The sequence below is a fragment of the Vanessa cardui genome, chromosome 4, assembly GCF_905220365.1.
Source record: "Vanessa cardui chromosome 4, ilVanCard2.1, whole genome shotgun sequence".
Classification (NCBI taxonomy): domain Eukaryota; kingdom Metazoa; phylum Arthropoda; class Insecta; order Lepidoptera; family Nymphalidae; genus Vanessa; species Vanessa cardui.
Window position 1 is genome coordinate 6430509 of NC_061126.1, and position 21846 is coordinate 6452354.

General features: G+C 32.3%; 3 protein-coding genes across 3 annotated transcripts in view; 1 reads left to right on the top strand and 2 right to left on the bottom strand.

Moving 5' to 3' along the window:
- Positions 1-193: 193 nt before the first annotated feature.
- Positions 194-9326, bottom strand: LOC124544069 (branched-chain-amino-acid aminotransferase, cytosolic). The gene is made up of 8 exons (XM_047122487.1): positions 9141-9326; positions 5583-5753; positions 4995-5204; positions 4474-4704; positions 3102-3285; positions 2851-2973; positions 2291-2445; positions 194-1936 (listed from the first exon to the last, which is right to left on the bottom strand). The coding sequence occupies exons 1-8, from the start codon at positions 9159-9161 to the stop codon at positions 1748-1750; spliced, it is 1284 nt and encodes a 427-aa protein (XP_046978443.1). The 5' UTR covers positions 9162-9326; the 3' UTR covers positions 194-1747.
- Positions 9327-10449: 1123 nt separating this feature from the next.
- Positions 10450-12021, bottom strand: LOC124544070 (succinate dehydrogenase assembly factor 2-A, mitochondrial-like). The gene is made up of 3 exons (XM_047122488.1): positions 11812-12021; positions 11601-11734; positions 10450-11188 (listed from the first exon to the last, which is right to left on the bottom strand). Exons 1-3 carry the CDS (start codon positions 11827-11829, stop codon positions 10918-10920), a joined length of 423 nt encoding a protein of 140 aa, XP_046978444.1. The 5' UTR covers positions 11830-12021; the 3' UTR covers positions 10450-10917.
- Positions 12022-12267: 246 nt separating this feature from the next.
- LOC124544223 (cytoplasmic dynein 2 heavy chain 1) overlaps positions 12268-21846 on the top strand; it is a 61104-nt gene continuing 51525 nt past the window's right edge. The window contains exons 1-17 of the mRNA XM_047122688.1: positions 12268-12398; positions 12888-13024; positions 13255-13419; positions 13580-13679; positions 13774-13903; positions 14736-14869; positions 15181-15425; positions 15882-15981; positions 16095-16234; positions 16339-16560; positions 17847-17990; positions 18327-18545; positions 19182-19367; positions 19777-19905; positions 20280-20425; positions 20787-20939; positions 21427-21639. Of these exons, the coding sequence (XP_046978644.1) occupies positions 12362-12398; positions 12888-13024; positions 13255-13419; positions 13580-13679; positions 13774-13903; positions 14736-14869; positions 15181-15425; positions 15882-15981; positions 16095-16234; positions 16339-16560; positions 17847-17990; positions 18327-18545; positions 19182-19367; positions 19777-19905; positions 20280-20425; positions 20787-20939; positions 21427-21639 (2600 nt within the window). The 5' untranslated portion in view covers positions 12268-12361. The remainder of the gene's footprint in view (positions 12399-12887; positions 13025-13254; positions 13420-13579; positions 13680-13773; positions 13904-14735; positions 14870-15180; positions 15426-15881; positions 15982-16094; positions 16235-16338; positions 16561-17846; positions 17991-18326; positions 18546-19181; positions 19368-19776; positions 19906-20279; positions 20426-20786; positions 20940-21426; positions 21640-21846) is intronic.

The window sequence follows — 21846 nt, forward strand, 5'->3', positions numbered from 1 at the left end:
CTTAAACGATGACTGGTGGAAATGCCTGTGTCAGTTGTGATTTTTATCAGTGTCAATCTGGGCGATGGTGACCAACTACCACCACGTGGCATATTCGTTCTATTGATTACCTTAAAATAACGATAAGGATTTATTTTTTAATTACGTTTGCTTTTTACTTGACTTAGTTCGATGAAATAATAAAATAAAAGGCTGCAAGTATACATTCATATATTTATAAATATACAATAAAAATGTACAGATTCTTAGACTAGATAAAAAACAACTATAAATGAAAAATACAACTATTATTACTTTCTAACGACCTATGAGGCCACTCTTTAAAACATAATCATAATACTTACATACCTTAAACAAATATTTAAAATTGTATGTTATAATAAAATTATCCACATGAAAAGCTTACAAAGGAGTATAAGGTATTAAACTCCCTTGGGTGGTTCAACAATGATGATTTTTATAAACTTCAAAATTGTTGTCTTAGTTTAGTAATATATTTCATATTTATAATTGAAAAGGCTTATTCTATTTCCAATACTAGATGACCATAACCGTCCCGGAAGATCGAAAAATAAAATTATATTTTTATATGAAAATATCATTAAACCAGGTCAATTGTTTGAGTAAGATTACCATACAATACGTTAAAAAATACAACAGTATATATAGGTATTGCAAATGACACTACAAAACTGTAATCGTATAATCATTCGATTACAATTTATTAGTGAAACTTTTTTTAAAGAAGTAGGTAATAAGTGTTCGAGAACTGAATTATCAATTCATATTGTTTTTTTCTAATATTTGAATATGGAATTGATAATACTTTACAAATTGTTTACTAATTTTCTCGAATGTGAACAAAATACGATCGAGTTAATGAATCGAACTCGACGCCCCGATAACAATAATATTAATATTTATTAAACGGGAAAGTTAAGATTATTTGACGTGTTGTTTATTGAAATACGAGATATAATTGTTTTTGTTTAACGTTCTTATTATTTTAATAACAGCATATTATAATTTTGCCTTAACCCGAAAACGAATAACATGTAAAAACAATTGCGTAATATAAAATGCTTTCACAAATTAATTTTAAGACTTTAATGTATGAAGAATATGTTTCGTCTTCACACATAAACCAAAATGACTTTCAGTGACTATCACATAACTTGGGTAATTACCGCATTCAGTATAGGTATTCGAGAATCGCACACGCACACTAAGCGAATCTCATTGTTCTAAAATCCAGATTTTCCTAGCTCTCATATTATTTTCATTCTTTTGCTAAGTTACTCTTAGTAATGCTAACTTAATGGTAACATGTTTGAACGTAGGTAATATTGTTTTAGAGTCTATGTTAGTCGAAATTTTAACATAAGTTCACCCGCTGACCCGTAGACGTAAAAACAAGTAACTCATATACAATACAACATAATTAAATAATATTATAGTTGAATTATTAATGAAGCAAATATTTACAGAATAATGATAAATAATGGAGTTTCACAGTACAGCACGCAGATATCATTCCACTTCTTCACGTTCTCTATCCTCTCGCCAAAACGACCTTCAAAGTTATCTTAAGGTTACATAATATACGAATGGTTCTCGCAAAACGTATTACTTATAGTTTTACGAAGTTCGACACAATTCGATCACTGTTTATTTCACTAATGATGAAAACGATCACTCAAGTTAGTTCGAAGTGAGAGTGCACAACGTTTTCGTGACTTTCCTCGTACTATGATATAATTTTAGCGTACGGATGGTCTATGTGGCCATACTGAATAGCAAGAAGCGTGTCCTTGAGCCGTTGGAACACAGGTTGAGACTGCTTCATGGTGGGGATAGGGATGTTGTCGTCGAGGTAGCCCACGTTGCTGATGGGAGTCACCACCACCGCCGTACCCGCGCCGAACATCTCCAGCAACTGTTTCATATGACAAAGAATTCAACTATATTATAATGTTAATACATATCTGTCATAAATATAAGCTACGCCAATAGCCAATAGCCCACTACGGACCTATCCGGTGGCCCGTGTATCGTTTCGAAATCGAGGCTATATAATATCTGATAATATTCTTACCATGGTTTGAGATTGTAAGTAACATATCGTACGGAGTCGTTAATTTATGTAAAAATATCAAATTATTTACATTGACGGACTAAATTATCAAAACATTTAAAATTATTTATTTTTAATAATTTGCTAAAATAAATTTTAAAAAATCGAAATACAAGTATTAATTATTTAAAAAAAACACATATTACGAAAACTTACCCGTCCTTTGCTATTGAGTTCGATAAGCCGTTCCATCGTGATTACCTCTTCCTTTACAGTCAAGTCTTCCCATTGGCTTGCCAGCTCTAAAATCGACCGCCGAGTGACTCCGGGTAAGATGAGTCCATTTAAAGGCGGTGTACTTAATTGTTTATCTATATAAAAACATATGATATTGTATTATAGTCACTATAAGGATAGGTACTAGTTTTATGTAACTATTTATCAAAAAAAAAACAGTGATCAAATAATTAAAGATAATGAAAATTTAGACTTTTTAATTATTTATTATATTCCTAAGAGATCAGTCTAGAAAAATAAAATGATGTTAGCGACCACGTTTATTGCTTCAGATATGTAGCGAGAATATACTGGTCATAAGGTCAGCGTGCTATCGTTACGATAACATGACAATATGTAGCGTCTTACACGGATAATCGATTGTTGACAGTTTGACTCGTTCCGTTAAATGAAATGATATTAACATCATCGGTATTCTAATAACATTAAATTATTATTGCAGATAAAAAGTAAAAGGTGAAATATGAATGATAAATTACCTCCTTGTTCATTTATATAGACTATAAATATATTCATGGCTCCAACTTCTGTTAGTTCTTTATCCGGCCCAAATAGCCATAACACTTGTTGATGACCTAACTTAGCCGCGCGCGATGTCACCGCTGCAACAAAATAAATCGCTGTTATATCAAGCACTACAATCATAAGTACAAAAGTAAATCGATACAGTAACCAGATATAAAGCTGTAGATCCTCAGTTCTACTACGTTGGTTTGTCGAATATAATTACCTATAGTAGGTCCATAGTTTGATCCAACTTTTCTATTGCCCACTCCGCCAGGAAATGCTCGGACGACATTCGGGTCCGCGTAAATAGAGACCGCTCCATCGCTGCTAGTTTTGTAGTAAGCGCTGACCGGACTCAGAATTGCAAATAGCATGGCCGAATCTGGCTCCATTACCCCGAAGGTAGGCTTCAAAGAACAATACACACTTCAAATTTGCATTAGTATTTGACCAGCTTTGGCCTTTCAATGTGAATTTAAGTATTTTAATAAGACCAATTTGAGTATTTGCAATTATTTCCATTAAATTATTATTGATAGGTATCAGTATATTTATTCTGGTAGGTAACAAAAACTATTTATTTAACAATCAAATAATGAAAAATATTAAAATACAAAAGGTATTTTTTCCACACAATATGGAAGAACGAGTACGACTAATATACATATTAGGTGAATGCAGTCGGGCGGGCGGGTAGCAAAGTCATACGCAGCAGTTATTTTATAATCTATCCATAAACATGAATATTGCTAACCAGAATATATGGAAGCATATCAAATCTAAATAATTGCACTACCTTAAAGTAATATCAAATATTGTGTAATTGTAATTTGCGTAATCATATAATATTTGCGTTTGTTAGCTCCCGTGGGCGTTGTTATAAAATCATAACGTAAGTAAAAGTACAAATATTAAGCCCATGATTTAGAATCGAGATGATAAGGCAAAAAAATATTAGCCTGACTTTTATATAAACACGAGCAAGGTCATATGCCAAAATGATGAGAAGAATGGCATATTTTGCTGTTTTTATCTTTCATTAAGATAAGAGAAAATCTTGGAATGAAAATGATAACTTTATTTGCCACCTTTATTGTATTTATGTTACAAATTGTGTACTTATATAATTCATTCTGATAAGAATTTGGCTAAATAAACGAAAGATATTTTACGCAGTCATAAACTATTCCTTTTTTAATAATGAATGAACAAATACTTAGTTATAGAGCATGGGATGATCGTCTGGCAGATAGAACAAATACATTGCTGATTGTGACGACGATTTCCAATAATAATTTGAAGCGTGTCGATAAATGAAAACATCACAATACCAACTGCATTTTTGAAGAAAATTGTGAGAAAGATGTCGACTAATCTAGCATGTGCAAGTTTGGTGGATTTGGCGGATGTCGCTCCTAAACCTTTCACTATAATGCCTTTTGTATTATATTTCAAACCCGACTTGTATGAATGAATAAAGTAGGACTTATTTACTGAGATATTTGCTTTGTTTTCAATAATATTGTCTAACAATTAGTCCGACTGTAGGTTGCAAACGCTTGCTCGGTAGAAAAAGTAATATAAATGAGTCTCACCTCTGTTCCTATTAACGTGGGACGTAAATACAGAGTGGACGATTCGGAGTGTGGTACCCACTCTTGGTCAATTTGAATAAGACGGACTAAACATTTAATTAGTTCCTCGCCGTCGAACATCGGTAAGCCAGATCGCTGAGCGGCTAAATTCATACGTTCCATGTTTAAGTCTGGTCGAAACAATCGTATTTTATCATCAACGCCTCGATACGCCTTTAGTCCTTCAAATAACTGAAACATTCAAATAAATTAATAATACTAAATAATCAGCATTTTTATTAATTATATGTGAAATAATAAATTAAAATGAATTTCGGACGTAACAAATATTATATTATTATTTACATTGCATGACTGACGGATTTTACATTAATCATGCACTTTCTGTTACAAGTATTATAATCACATATTTAATAAACAAGCGTTATAATATTGAGATTGAGTTCATATGAAGATTACAAATAAACATGTTTGTTCGCTCGATAAAATGATCTCTATGTATACCGGAGATCCCCACGTACTTGTATAGCATAATGTAGAGCTTTCGCTGCGGGATGTATTGACAAGTTTTCGAAAGGCATAATTTCCGGTTTCTGCCATCCGCCCAGTTCCTTAAAGTAGTTTATTTTGAGCATGTGATCTGTGAAATATTTTCCAAAACCTAATTCACTCGCTTCCGGCTTCGGTTGTAATTGGTATGGAGCTGCTAGTCTCACTTGAAGATCGTCATACTGCAATAATACAAAAAAGTTTTTTTACCGATTTATTTTTATATTTACATCAATTGATTTTCGAGTTTTAAATAATATACAAGTGTTTATATGACGCTTGGATTATAAGTAAATAACGTACATATAAAAATCAATCGATTTTTTTACGTCGTAGACCACATATTTTTATATTTCAGAATTATGTAATTTATGTTATAAGTTAGTGAAGTTACTTAATTAAACAATCATTTATAAGTGGAAACACAAAACATGTGTATGAATATGTTATTTCTATTAACGTAAGTACCTACGAATTTATATGTTTGCATATAAATAACATATCAATCACTTAGTAATCAGACTGTTCACGTAATGCATGAGTAGGCATGTTCTATATACCTTGAAAGAAAATTCTGGTGTTATTTGAGGGCGAGGTGTAGTTTGCGGGGCTGTTACTGCTTCGGGCTCTATTTGCGCGCTCTCTTCCAACTCCTTGTAGCGCAGCAAAGAACTACAGTATCTTACTGTTTGTATTTTGTGCTGGTTTTCGTAAATCCATTTTACTAATACCTGAAAGAGATTTTATCTATATATTTAGAAAACTTAAAAAGTGTTGATAATAATATTTATTGTCAATGTTTTTTTTATTATCTATTCATAATGAACAGTTTTATGTAATCAGAACATTAAGACTCTCTGTGTACATATATTAGAATTATATTATTTATTGAATACTTCCGTATTTGAAAAAGGTTAAAAAAATTTTAAACAGTATTAAAATCCAATTAATACTAATATCCGATAATACCTATATCCGAAAAGACAGACGAAAGATATAAGGAGAGATTAAAAAAAATCATCACTTAAATGTTTGCATTGTGTGTATATTACCTTAATTAGTAGTATATTTAATTATAAAACTTGAATCATATCTCTGGTTAATATGTGTTAAATATAATCTGCAAGGTACTAACACTAGCTTATATTTGTAAATGTAAGAAGCTGTTACCGTGCTATAAATAATCCTACTAGGAAAACCCCGCTATATTAGATATCTGCCACTCATGAAAGATTTTTATCAACCTGATGGTACCTGATCAAAACTGTTGTAGTTCGTAATAATTTTTTTTTTTAATTAAAAATGATGATATGTGTGGTTTGCGACTATAAAGACATAAACAATGGCAATGTTCTATTTTAGTGTTACCATACTTACTGTAAAAAAGAAACAATTACTGTTGGAATATAGCAATTAAAAAAAAGGAGTAAAATTGACAAAATTTCATTGTCTTTCGACAGAACTCCAGATGGCTGATGATGTATAAATGTGCCAAAGAATTCAGTTTAAACATGAAGTACTTAGTTTGACAATAACTTTATAGGGATCGCAAAACGCTTTCTAAAACTGATTTGAGCACGCAAGTACTCAAACTAAAATCTTTGTTCTTCTTTAATAATAATACTTAGTATTTTTTAATTAGCGTTGTATATTTTATTACTACAAATAAAAAATCTTTTCAGAGCTTTAACGATCATTTTAGTAGGTATATATAAAGTCAAAATTTTCATGAACGCTGGAATAACTTAAGAAATTCATAAAATTAACTTAAGAATATTTTTCTTTGTTGCATAATTTGTTATAGACATTCTCTTCTTAGTTTCATCAGTTACATGATTCATAAAGGACAAAAAATTCAAATTCAGCGTTAATACTATGTAAATAGTGCGACTAAATTTATGTTTTTAGTACGTGAATTTATTTAACCTAAATTTTGTATAATTATCACTAATTTCAACTCATGGAGTATAATATATAAATTATTACGTAATAGTCCTACTCCAACATTTTACATATACATGTTACTGCTAGCACCCAATACAGCCTTGTGACGTACATATACATAATATACTAACTAATCAATGACAATTTCGACACACTTACAACTCTACTTATTGTTATAGTAAAAAATTTACTTGTTGTGAATTATATAATTAATTTAAATTATATAAATTTAATTAAGTATAATTGATAACTTTAATACAAAATTACAAATATTTTTTGTAATTTCAAATTTAGTTTGTACTATTTTTTTCTCTATAAAGCATTTCTTATCTACTTTTGACTTATTAAGCTAGGTAAAAGCTTTATATAATATTCGTATACCTACATCTTGTTAATCTTCATCCATATCATTGACTTTTATGCACATCTTCAATATACATATATTTTCTAATAGGACGAAAACTCAGTTTTTAATTATTGCATAATCTTATAAAAAAGATTAGTGACGACGTAACTCGAAAGGTTGTACATATCGCACTTAGCCTGATATGACAAGTAAAAAGATCAAATTTCATCATTGGCTTTCTGGCGGTGCCATCAATTTTAGATAATGTTAATGTTAAGTATCTAATTATTATATAACCTACAAAAGCCAAATTAGTCATAATGTCCTAATTTCGAACTTCAAGATGAGTCCACGCACACTTGCTTTATTTGATTTATTAAATTATCCTGTCATCACAACGTCTTGAGACGAAGGCACATGCTTCGTAAGTAGTCTATAGGTATCTCAAAACTTTTCCCATCCAAAAAATCATCCAAATCAATTTTAATATTATCGTTAAATTTTCAAATGATAATTATTTATAGTCGAATTTTGAATATTGGGCGAAGAACTTATAGTGTTTACAAAATTAAGTTTAACCATTTTATTTAAAACAAATATTTTGCAGATTCAAACGTCCGTTTTTATTAAGGCTATACCTATTAAGTCAGTACTAACTAATAACTATCAATATTTCTTTTCAGCAGATAATAACGTTGTGTTCCCGTATCAGTTCAATTAATCAATCCACATTATAATGACGATCACTCTTATTTTGTTTGATAATTTGCATTTCTATGATATAATAAAAAAACTTTTTAAATAAAGGTATTTATTATTAATTTTTTTCAATTTTCTGTAAACTGTAAACAACTAAAATTAAATTGGTATTAAAATCATTCCCCTATCAAAAACTTAGGTTTATTACTATGTATGATAGAAATGTAACAAAGTTAAAAACATCACATAATAATACATTTCTATTACGTCTATAAATACTGAAATCGAGTTGCAGTTGCGAACTATGAATTCACATATGATTACTATTCGTAATTGAAAACGGAATGGTTTATAAAGGCTAGTTTATAAGGCTACAGTTTTATAAGACTCTACATATATTAAGGAAAGCTCAGTCGCAGAGCCCGGAGATTCGGATTCTCAGAAAACCAGTAGGAAAAGCTATCGGTTCTAACTCTTTCCGCATTTATTTTTATCGAATTACAAGAGAGCGAGGGAGAGAGAGAGAGATTGACTATATCAGTGAATATGTAGTGCACTTTAGTGCCTATGTCGAAGTCAGCATTAAAATTTCGTTTTTATATACTTAAATTTAAAAAAAAACTACTTTTCCTCCATCGTTCTACCACTACGAATGTTTAAATTGAATCTTAGCCTCGATCATTCCTTAAAGTCTAGTCCTAGACGATATTTAACGGGTTTATTTAAAAACGGTAAGTAATCGAAATGTTTTAAGACCAAAACAAATTTATAAAGCCACCTATACCTAAGTTCTAGCTCTTAGAATTGGTAAAAAGCAATGTTTATATAGGCTCATAGGTGCATAATACTAAGAATGCGGGTAGTGAAAAACTGTGGGTGTCGTGCGTTTGGGCCTAGGGGTGTTAGTAATAAATTAGTAAGGCGCCCCAGGTCTTTCAAAATCTTTTTGATAGGAGGGGATATCGTCAGAACACAATTTACACCCCCGTTCTTGTTGTGCTAATGGCTACTTAATATTTATATGATTTTTTTAATTATTTCATCTAATTTTTCTCATCGTTTAAAGAAATTGTATTACTTTTAATATCGCATTATATCTAAAATTATTTTACAAAAAAGAGTTTCATACCTTGCTACGACGAATAGGCATTGTATTAATCACAATTGTTATTGTTCACTTAAAATTGTCACGCTTTATCAATACTGTAACACCAAAATTGACAGTCAAATTCCAGAAAGAAATTTTATTAATAACTTTTCACACCGTTTAACTTTGTAATTTCATTAACAGTTCTCAGTTAACTGACTTCACTTGATCCACAACGCTAATATATAAAGAGCAAAAGATAAGATTGCGGGCTGACCTTTGACGTAGTCATTCACAATCAACACAAATTATAAGACATCACTTGATAGCTCAGCAAAACTCATCAAAATAAAGATTATGCACCAAGTTATTTATTCAAGGGAATAATGTGCGCACAAATGATTACTGAACCGCACCAAGCCCGACTGCGTACTTGCGTAGGTCCTATAGGTGCCGACGAGGGGTCGAGCGAAATGTCTGTATTAGGTCATCGATGTTCATACACATTTTAATGAATATGTTAATATTTTTAGCGAAACAAGGTTCATTTGCGTTTTACATAAGAAAATTCGGGGGCCAAATCAATCGAACGAAGTTTGTTACTGAAAATCGTATTGTTATTCAATTATTACGTGAATATGGTAATTGTGACATTTCCAATTGGTTCTAAATTATACATTGAACATAAGTCCAAACATTTAATAATAAATAGTGATGGTTTTAACAACTGACGAAGCAGGCTTGAAGAAGAAAATGTAGGTACTATTTTTTTAACAAGGACTACAAAAATTCAAAAGCCTGAATTTTTTTCCTTTTATCCGTCACTGGTAATAAATATTTGTGAATTTAATGAAATGAAACTGATTTGGATCCTATGTACAAACAATATATTTAACAAAAGCTAGGATTAAGCCAATATTTTTAGGACATTCACAGTGACAACAGTAAGTCAGGTAAGTAAATTGTTATGAAGATAAATTTACTGACTTTTCCGTTGTATTCAAATACTACTTTTAAGTTGTATTTTGCGATTTTAAGTACATACGTTATTGCATCAGTTCAATGTTAAAAGTTGTTTTTTTATAATTTTTTCTTGAAATTGGAATGGGCTATAGTTTTATGTGCTACACACACTAACAGCAAATATCCAATCACCGATAATTTGTTATTGTGCTGTGTCCCAATGTGTCGATTGATTAAATTTATATAAGAAAATACATATTTCCAATATGCACAATTATGAAGATGCACAAAATGCGCACAAGTATCCTATTATATATAAAACCAACTATATAGTAGTTAAGTATTATTGGTTTTATGCCTATATTTTATAATCAATAAAAAATAGACATACAATTTTATCTTTATGTTTTTATTATTCTAGAGTTCTAATTACATTGTACTTTAATTAACATTTTTAACTATGATTGTTATATATTATTATTTGTCATTCTTCAAATTGACTAACAAATATGCTTAAATAATTTAATTTGCCCTGAAACCAAAGAGTATACAAACTATTTATAGAAGTATAAATAATGTCACAAGTTAATAAAACAGTTAAAAAGAAACCTTTTAAGATAATTGTTGATATTTGTGCCCTTAAGTTGCACAAAAATATCAACTATTATATATATAACAATAATTTGCTTCACATTTTCAAGAAAATCCACTGCTTCTATTCTATTTAATGATAATACTTTATAAACATTATTAAAGCAATTAATTTAAAATTCAACATTTACTAATATGTAATTAATTGATTTCTAAACATAATCTAAGTCTAAATACTATTCAAGTATTTTCAAATAAAATATTATTAATAAAGAGGTGGTTGTGAAAGAGCATTTCTATTTTCGTTCTTTGCATGTTTCTTTAGAAGATCCATGACTTCATTATCAAACTCTTTTGGTGTTGGCTTCTTTTCAATGATCCAGTAAAATATATCCCAATCATTGCTGGGAGAATTGATGAGACGATCATACATCATCGTTTGGTTCTCTGTAAATCCATCCAAATGCTTTTTAGCAAAAGTACTCAGAAGAAGATCATTCTCCAACATTCCTCTTTTACGTGACTGGTAGTGAAGTCTGAAAAAAGAAATATAACCATATATATATATATATATATATATATATATACGTATATAACCACTAGAAACAAAAAGACATTGTAGATGTGCTACCCTATGAAAAAATAGTATACCAATAGACAGTAACACTGGTAAAAAATATTTACCATCCCTTATCAATTTCTAGGATCTATATATATCTATATGTTATGCCTTTAGTTCCACTGGCCCTGCTTAGTAGGTTGTATGATGAGTGTGTAATACCTATCCTATCTCGACAAACTCCTACCACAAAAGTTTAATATTTTAACAGACATATTATATTCATGTGTAAATCTGAGTATAGTATATACGAAGTATAAAACTTCGTACAAAATGACGACGTGCGTAATAAATAGTTATTTGTAAAATAAATAAATAGATATTAGTACCTGGCCTTCCTTTTTTCTAATGTTTGTGGTTTTTCAACATCATAAACAGGAATTTCCATGTAAGTCGTGTCTACATGTTGTGTGGTATCGCTTGAAAGTGTAAAAGCTTGTAATTTACGAATAGCGTTAATAACCTGAAAATAATTATGCAGAAAAAAAAGGTTAAAAGAAAATAGTAAGGTACCAAATTAATATATTTTAATATACATACTGATCGACCGCGCAACATAGTGGAATAATGTAATCACGACAAATTATAGTTCTATAATTGATGCAATATGGATATTGGATACCAGGCAAAGAAAATCTTTAGAAAATAGAACTAAGAGAACTGTAATTTTCACTTTGACTTTGACGTTAAATTTATATTTGTTATTGACTTTTGACTTTATTTGTTTTTTGCTTTATTGCCAAAGCAAAAAAAAATGTACTGACCACTGACGACGAATACATTCCATTTCACTCTATTTTTAAACATATATCATATATGTTCCAAAGAAGAGATATTACATCCTTTTATTTTAAATTATTTATTTCAGATTAGGATAAATAACAAGTTTAACCAGCATATGTATCTAAGTAAAAATTTACTGAATTTGGACACAGTAACTTTGGAGGATGTCAATTGTCATTATGAAAGCTTAAACGTCAAACAACCTTTATTTATAAGCCGGTTGCTATGACAACAAAGTAAAAACATTTAACTTTTAAGCATTAATGTAATGGATTTGTGATCGATCGGCTTCTATTTTTGAGATAAAATGAGCCTTGTTCGTGAATTTATATTAAATGCAACAGGTACATAGTATTTTGTATCGCTAAACTTTATATTACAATTAATAAGAGCACTGTTATATTAGAATAATGCCTTTATTTCTGATATTACTCTATTGCGTCATAAATTTATAATTACCAAAGGTTAATTTCATTATTAGTTTAAGGTCTGTTGAAGAGATGTCGAAATTAAATATAGTTTAAAGTAAACTCTGGAGTTTTATAGGAAGGATTTGACTTCGTGGTAGCTCTTTCTGCGAGCCCATCTACCCAGAAGTGAGCCACAGTAAATACAGGCATCAAGTACTTAAACATTTCAAATTTCAAGGTTGATGTCGTAGGAGTGGACAGTGGTGACCACTTGCCATGAGGTGGCCTACGTGCCCTTGCAACTCCAATGCTATTAAAAAATACAGTATTAATACCAAACCGGTACTAAAACTATATAAAAAAAGGAACTAAGCAATATATCATATTTGAATGTTATTCAACTATTTGAATTATATTTTTCAGAAAAATTCTTTTGCGTACCAACCCAAGAAGTTAAGGAGAAAAATGAAGAAGCTCTAATGAATTTCATTCATAACTCTCAATCACTTGTACTACAGATATTTATTAATAATGGAGAATCACTATTATTTTTCACCACGGTTAGTTATATAACCATTTTCTTAATATATATATGAGTTTATGGCTATTTATGTTTTACAGGGTTCAACTTCAATTCAGTAATTTAGTCATAAAACTGTAACAGACAGATAACTGACATATTTATAATATGAATGTAAAATATATATATATATATATATATATATATATATATATATATATATATATATATATTTGTTCTGTAATAAATATGCATACTACCTTTTTGCAGATTCAAGATGGTATGAAAAAATCTATAATATTTTATAAAACATCTGCACAAGAATTAACTGGTCCAGATTCTCTTAACAATATAAATATTATCACTCTAACTACTGGTGCAGCAGAGTCGTTGTATCAAATTTTGAGACAAATCTACAGCCCTCTACTTGCTGTGGTAAGTATTGCTTAAGACATTAATATTTAATTTATCTTTAATGATTATAAAAAATTGTATCTTACTCTTGAGAAATGAAGAAAATACAAATAGAATATAAGTATTGATTCTTGTCTTAATATATTTTTTTAATCACTGTATAATTCATATGTTTAATCAGGGAGAAGATCTGTATTCAAATAAACTTCAAAAAAACCTCTCAGATTTGCAGGACAATTTGAGAGTTCTAACTCATGGCAAAGAACATGAAAATACAAAAGGTAGGTAGGGAAGATAATTTTTTGTGCAATTAGAATCTATTGATATCATAATTATGAATACAGATCTATTAATTTTGTAATATTCACATTACAGTAATTTTGTCTATTGAAGATGAAATAGACTATTGGAAAACAATGGGACAAAAAAGAGATGCCAATAGGACAGAAAGAGAAGCAGCATCATCATTTTGTGTACTCTTTGAAGATGTTTTTGAGGAAATTAGGTGAGCAATGTTTTTACTAATTAAATTTCTGATTCGACTTCAAAAAATACTTTATAGGAGGCATCTAATTCTTCTATCTTCCAACACCAGCTTGCTGCAATCCAAATGCAATTTGATAAATTTTCCGTGCCTATCAAGAGCATACATTTTCTGTACGCAAGATATAAGAGAAGAAAGAAAACAAGAATGTTAAAACTATACTAAATAAGTTTAATACATTTTTGTAATTTCTCCATATTATTTGTAAAGGCATTTAGTGACTCCAAATTCTTGTTAGATCTATGTTTGTCTTTTAAAACTATAAGGCATAAGTTATGCTTAGTCCTCTTATTTATTTTAATTATATTCACAAATCTATGCAAACAAACTTCAGCTCTTTATTATAGCACAAACCTTGTTTATACTTCCATTTTTCCCATTGGCAACACCTCGTGAAGTATCCGTTTTATTGCCTGTGGACTATACGAAAAATCAACTAACGTGCACAATTTAAAATCCAAATTTCAAATTATAAAAATAACTCGAGTCAACTTTCGTTTTTATGGGTTTATAACCTTGTTTTACCACCTTCTAGACTATTTTTTTAAAAACTCTTTAGTACTCTGTAAAAAAAATTAAAAATAAAAGCCTAGGCTATAATTTTCGCCTTAAATAATTAAACGAGAGAATTTTTTAAATATCCTTTCTTAGCGATCACATATGCTATGGAACCACTAACTAACTAACTAACTAACCTTACGAATGCATTGGTTTTAATATGTAATTAAGTAATATATATTTTATTAAGGAGGTTTTATTTTAATTCATTTCTGGTAATTTAATCTGTGCCTAGATCCTTACAAACCAGTATTATGCAAGAAGTTAAGGATTCCGCTGAGAATATTGCTGGAATATTAGACGATGTTTGGAGGTATACGGTGCATCCATATTCTGAGGATAGAATGATTCATATTTTTGATATTATTGGTAAGCATAGAAATTGTAAATCCATTATCACAGTTTGCCAACGAATGCCAAAAAATATATTTTATAAAATACTTTGTTTTGATGTATTTCAGAAATATATAAAAAAATTAATGCGATCAAACTTCATTAAGTTCTTTTTTTTTCATTTATTTGTGATGAATTGTTATTGTAATAATATTGATGTACCTTAAACTAAGATTTTCAGTGTTATTCGTTCATTAGGTATTGATAGTCTACATGTGAATATATGTATAAACAGAGTTATAATTTTAAAATGGATACAATTTTATAATAATCCTCTTTATTTTAAGGGCATGTTATTTGCTCGGTTATTCAAAAAGCTGTATCGCAAATAGACCCGTGGAAGATTTATGATGGGTTTAAAGATAATGAAATCCTTGTGCTCATGACGGAAGGACTTAACGTTGTACAAACGTGGATCAGTGCTTGTAAATCACTCACCGATACGTATTGGCCGAACTATGCCTTACACCCCTGGAAAGGAAACGCGTACATACCAAATTTCTGCGTTAATTTTGAAACAAGACTAAAAGAGGTAAGGTATAAACCGTACGACAATGATGTTCTAGTAAACAGATATGTTATTAACGCGCAAAAAGTGAAGACTAGAAAACGTCTCAATTAGGACGTTTGCCTTTAGTCGTTATACGCAGTAATACATCATAATTACGTAGTAATACGTTTTGCATAATTAAAACATTTAGTTATCCCTTTTACTTATTGTTTTTATCAAGCTATACTTTTTTCTTGTAACGAAATGTAAAATAAAGAGTCCCCGGCGCGGCACACTTTTTTCTGTTGTTTAGTATGGATACAACATATCTGTTTTTTAGAATATCATTGCCGTACGATGTAAAAATAAAAAGTATTTAAGGCCGGTAAAGCTTAGTCAATGGTAGAAAATCTGACGTGTTATTTTCTCTGAAGTAGTGGTGTTTCAAGACAGTTACAATAAAAAAAAATACTACACAAATATAATTTAATTTTTCAGGTACATAATATTAGATCTACTTACAACCAATTGGTTAAATTACTAACTGAGAATGAGAAAATTGAATTAAATAGTCATCAATTTTTAGAGCCTTTCAAAAGTAAGTTATCATTTCTGTTTTATTTTTTCATAGATTTTTTACATTTTTTATGTTATATATATTAAATTAAATAATATACATGTAATTTTTTAATGTCATTTTTTTATTATTAGATATTAACGTTTGGATTTATAACGGTCCGAATCAGTCGTGGGAAACAGCGGTTGCAAAATTTTCGGCCAAAATAAGACCCGCGGAATCTAAAATAACGGAAAAACTGAAACCGCGCATGAACAATACTTCTACTAAACAGGTAACATTAAACTATAAATGTGACCTGTTATAAATTATTTTTTGCTAAATTATTTGGCACTTGATTTATATATATGGGTACATCAGTTGCTGTCTAATTTGCAGATGCTGTACGAGTTTATTCGATACAAAACGCTCATAAACAGGCCTCTAGTGAAACACGCTCTCAGCAATGAGCTTGACATGTTCGTCAGCTCCCTCCTAGCGATGCTCAAAACGATCCAGAGCCAGATGGACTCGGACGAAGTAAATGTGCCGATGTATCAGCCGGCGGAGATGTCGCCTCTCGTGCAGCGAGTGCAGTGGGCTAAGCAAATGGAGGCGAAGGTTTCTTTCTCTTATTTTTTTCCTCCATTCAGTTTGCATTCGAAACAAATTTGAAATTAAAAATTAAGACGTTGAATAAAAGTCTATTCGATATTTAAAATTACATTTCATTTACTCTATTTTGTAATCAAAACATGTCCAATAATAAAGGAGAATGCCCAAAATACTATGGACTTTAGTATCGCCACAAAATTTTTTGTGTCAACTTTAATTCATGTTTATTTTATAGTGATAATGCTACAGAAACATATAAAAATAAAACAACATGGCTAAAACTCCGGAATTAATAAATATAAAAGTATTATTAATAAAATAAAAGTAGTTGTTAAATCTATATTAAGGTATGCTATGGTTTAAAAATAAGCCCAGCAGTGACAGCTGTTGAAAGAATGAAAGAGAAAGAGTCAGATGGAGAGAGAGAGAGAGAGAAATAAAACAATTAGGCAATATACAAAAATTATTTTATTTCATATTAATCATTTATATTCTTCAAAAATATAACTATATTCTTCAAAAATGTTATCTAAAAATTGGGCTGGTGCATTTACATCATTAAACGTACGCGCCTGCTGATCTCTTGGTTTAATAGCCGTTTCTCTGATGAAGTGACAGGTGGGTTTTCACGTCGTTCACAATCACTGTGGTTAAATTATAAGTCACAAGGTAAACTCTGCAAGGATTAAAAGTATAACTAAAGCAAAGGAGTCTCAGCCTCACAATCACTTTAGCTTATACTAACACCAATGCTGTTATACACGTACTAAAATATTACCACGAGCTTAAAACCACAACAACAACTACAAACAATGAAAACAGTTACTGAGTGACATATTACTCGTGCTGCCAGACAGAAGTAAAAGTTATTATCGATTTAGTTATCGATTATTTATTTATTATCTGTTTATAAATTGTATCTAAATAAACAAAAAGTCTTTTTAATGCATATTGCATATATTATAATAGTGTTATGCATATTTTAAGTATTTTTAGATAAAATGTAAAAAATTCTATTATATGTATATTGGAAATTAATTTTAAAAATAAGAATCGAAACTCGCAACGTCATCATAATCGGACTGAGTTGATCGATTTTATAAATATACAATGTAGACGAAACAACTACTTTTTTTTTGGTTTGAAGTTATCCGGAGATATTATAATGTCATCATATTTAAAATAATTTGTTTAATTTTACTTTATAATAACTAAGTTTATAAAAAAGAGACACAAGAAGATTTTTTGCGATACTATTATTGGGCATTCTCCTTTACTATGTGTTGTGTCAGGTGAAGGAGGTAGTGATTTGTATCGAAAATTATCTCGGCGAATTCGAAAACAGCGAGGAGGTGCTGAAGCTCGCATCTCAACTTCTGAGAGATCTCAAAGCTACATACACTCAGCTGCACGAGGACTGGTCCAGGGATATCCAGGTAAACTTATCTATGGATTCGACTACCTCCATGGTCGAGTGGTGTGTACACCGGTTTTCATGGGTACGCCACTCTGAGGTCCCGGGTTCGATTCCCGGCCTAATCGATATAGCATTAGTTTTTTATTTAGTTCATTACCATTAGTTTTCTATGTTGCCTTGGGTCTGGGTGTTTGGGGTACCGTCGATACTTCTGATTTCCATAACACAAGTGCTTCAGCTACTTACATTGGGATCAGAGTAATGTATGTGATGTTGTCTCATATCTATGGATACCATCGAGGAGACCAGAGTTGGGCAATAGATGCAAGCGTACCCACGTTCGGGCTCTCGGCAGGCGCTCGTGCGGGACGAGTCGGCATCGGCGGGCGACGGGCCCGTGGTGCGCTTCTCGCGGGAGGAGCGCCTCATGGAGGTGCGCTTCGAGCCGCGCCTGCTGCGCGCCGAGAGCGAGGCGCGCGCGCTGGCCGCGCTGGCGCTGCCGCCGCCCGCCGCCCTGCGCGCCGCGCTCGCCGCGCTCACCGCGCCGCTGGCGCACGCGCGCGCGCTGCACCAGGCACGTATAGTACGACACAAATTAGATGTAGCATCGGAAAATGCAATGGAATGAAAATAAAACCGATTACTGCCGATTTACACAACCAATAGAAGTAGTTCCCTATCGCGCCATTCGACGCTATTCGTCGCTATAGATTCACGCGTCAGAGAAAGCGAGTGCATGTAAATCGGCGTGTCAAATTGACGAATATATTAGGTCATATGATATTACAAGTTATTACGTTTGTACCTACAAAGATCATATTCGCATGGGAAATAAATATTGTTAATTTGGGATAGCGTACTTAATTCGGATGTGATCGGTTTTGCGAATTTTGCCGATGCTACATTTAAGTTGTGTCGTACTATACTGTAATCAGTCAGTGGTACCCGGGCTATTTGCGAGCCAATCTGTTCGAGTCCACAGACAAACAAACAGTGTATTCTTTGCTGCTTTTCGGTTCGGAGGGTAAGTGAGCCAGTCTAACTCCGAGGGACCTTAGAACCTTGGTTGGCGACACATTGGCTGGATAATTTAGGGATTACATTTGGTATCGTCAATATCTTTGGGCTATCCTGATTGTCAACCGTCGAGGAGTGCATTTACCATCTACTATACATATATACTTACTATTATAACCTAAAATAAATCCAGGTGGCGTCTTTCCATAATACGTTGGGGGAACGCATGATCCCGTCGACGCGGCCCATGATGCTCCAGGCGGCTCTGGAGCTGGCGGCGCTCGTGCAGGATGACCAGCCGCTGTACTGGCACGACGAAGAGAAATTGGCCGACTACACTGAACGATTGAAACGAGTGGTCCTTAAACTGGAGGGCCAGGTACGTGGTGCTCAAAATTGTACAAGCAAATGTTGCATATTGATTCAATCAGAAAGGCAATCAATTTGATTGCCTTAAAATAATTCGTATTGTAAAGGTATTCCTAGTCATACACTACTATGTTTTGTATATGTGTTAGTGTATTACTATGTAACTTATATGTTATATTATACACTTATATGTATTAGTATGTAAGCCTTAATTTAGAAATAAAATTTATTATATATTTATAATTTATTTCTATTTTAAAACATTTTAAAATGGTTTGTTTTTTTTTTAATTAAACATATATATTCCTTAAAATAAAACCTTGAATAGTTACTACTCTATTACTTTTCTTATTGAAACAATTAGTTGTAAAGGTTAGCTTTTAACAGTAAGATGTTTGAAGTCGTCTTTTTAATTTCAGAACACATATTTAACGGGACAACATTTATCTATCAGAAATATAATAGTAAAACTTATGGATACTGATCTTCTCGCCAGGCAAAGTGAATGGAAGAAAGGGATAAAAGATATCAGGGATATTATCGAAAAGGTACTTGTTTTACCCCATTGGTGACTGTTTTATTGTTATATGAATTAATTTCTTTTTAGAGTCGAGATGGCCCAGTGGTTAGAACGCGTGCGTCTGAACCGATGATTGCGGGTTCAAACCCAGGCAAGCACCGCTGATTCGTACTCGTACTCGGCGGTGAAGGAAACCATCGTGAGGAAACCTGCATGTGACAAATTTCATAGGAATTCTGCCACATGTGTATTCCACCAACCCGCATTGGAACAGCGTGGTGGAATATGTTCCAAACCTTCTCCTCTAAGGGAGAGGAGGCTTTTAGCCCAGCAGTGGGAATTTACAGGCTGTTGTTGTTGAATTAATTTCATTCAACAATATTTGTTGCTTACTGTCGACAGGTGGAGGCAAATGGCTACAAGAATACTGATATGTGGCGCTCGCACTGGGATTTTCAGTTGTACAAAACACTTGAATTTCAATACATCAAAACGCTACTAGCTCTACACAAGCATTTCCCTAAAGTACGAGTTGATATGGTTTTGCGGTAAGCTGAACATAATTTAGTTTTCATTATTTTAATTGTTAGCCCTCAGTACTGCATTATAATACTAGCGACCTACCCCATCTTCGCAAGGATGCAATACTGATGCTAAATATACATCAGAATTTGTTTATTTACATCACATTAGAAACTTCCTAAAATTAACAGTGATTTACTATATTATCCATGTATTATATACAAAAAACTTTCTCTTGATTCACTCTATATTATAAAAAAACCGCATCAAAATCCGTTGCATAATTACAAAGATCCAAACATACTCGCACATATCTATCCCATCATGTCTATCCCAGACAGCCGTAAGCGACTTTGTTATAATCAATGAAATGATTATTTGTTCCAGTGATCGAACCGTCCGCCTGCAACCTCCGCTGGAAGAAATACGCGTGCAGCACTACAGTCAGCTTCGCCGGCTCGTGTCGCTGCCCAAACACTTCGTGGGCCTGCGCACCAACATCGCCGACGAGAAATCTATCTTCGCATCCATCGTCGAAAAGTAAGTGTCCCACGTACCGAACGAAGGTTTTTATCGCTAAAGACTAGCAAAATTACCAAATACGTATTTTATCGTAAGATCTATGCAGAGCCTCGAAATTCAGCAATAAAATATATTTTAATCAAGTAGGCTTTTACTAACACTTATGAATCGTCATTTAACAAACTATATTAAATGAAGTCTCCTTAACCTAACGTAACCTTCGATTCGAAAAGCAGATTCTAAAATCGACATGAAACTCAGTAGTTACTCTTTTTCAACATTTAAAAATAAAAAGACAAGCTGCTTAAATACAATTATAAATATATACAATACATCCTTCCTTGGTGTCAAGCAGTATTAGCTCGACGCTTTTTAATCATCTTTGTAATCTCGTATTGAATAATACCTAATGGTTTGAATTGGCGAAACGGCAAAGTTAAAAGTATCTGCGGATAACGAGTAGACGTTGGTCGCGTACGCAATACTGAGGGCGGCGTGGGCGCAGACACGGCTGGCTCGGCAACCGCGCCGTGCGCGCGCTGGAGGCGGCGCTGCGGGCGGCGCGCGGCGCGTGCGCGCGCTGGGCGCGGCGCGCGGCGCTGGCCTGCGTGCGCGACCTGGACGCGCTGTGCGCGCGACACCTGCGCCGCGTCGCGCACTGGGAGGACAACTTCAAGGCCTGCAAGGCGCTCGGACAGGCGGTGGCCAAGATGACTTTGTGAGTTCCTCCACCCGTAGCTCTGTATATCCATTAATATCGATTCCATTGACTTCACTTTTAAATTTAAAAAAAAAAAACATTTAAACCATTTATTTTTCTACACACATACATTACATAGATTATACAGGAAGAAAAAAAAATCAATTTAAAGAACACAGTGTAGGTAGCAAGGGGCTCATCTCAGTATAAGCTGTGCTTATGTAC

Coding starts and splice junctions, on each gene's coding strand:
- LOC124544069 (XM_047122487.1), bottom strand. CDS start 9,161: ATGCCTATTCGTCGTAGCAAG. Junction 2,974..3,101: donor AAACTATGGACCTACTATAG/GTAATTATATTC, acceptor ATTTTGTTGCAG/CGGTGACATCGCGCGCGGCT. Junction 1,937..2,290: donor AACTCAATAGCAAAGGACGG/GTAAGTTTTCGT, acceptor CATATGAAACAG/TTGCTGGAGATGTTCGGCGC.
- LOC124544070 (XM_047122488.1), bottom strand. Junction 11,189..11,600: donor TTAGAAAAAAGGAAGGCCAG/GTACTAATATCT, acceptor TTCTTTTTTCAG/ACTTCACTACCAGTCACGTA.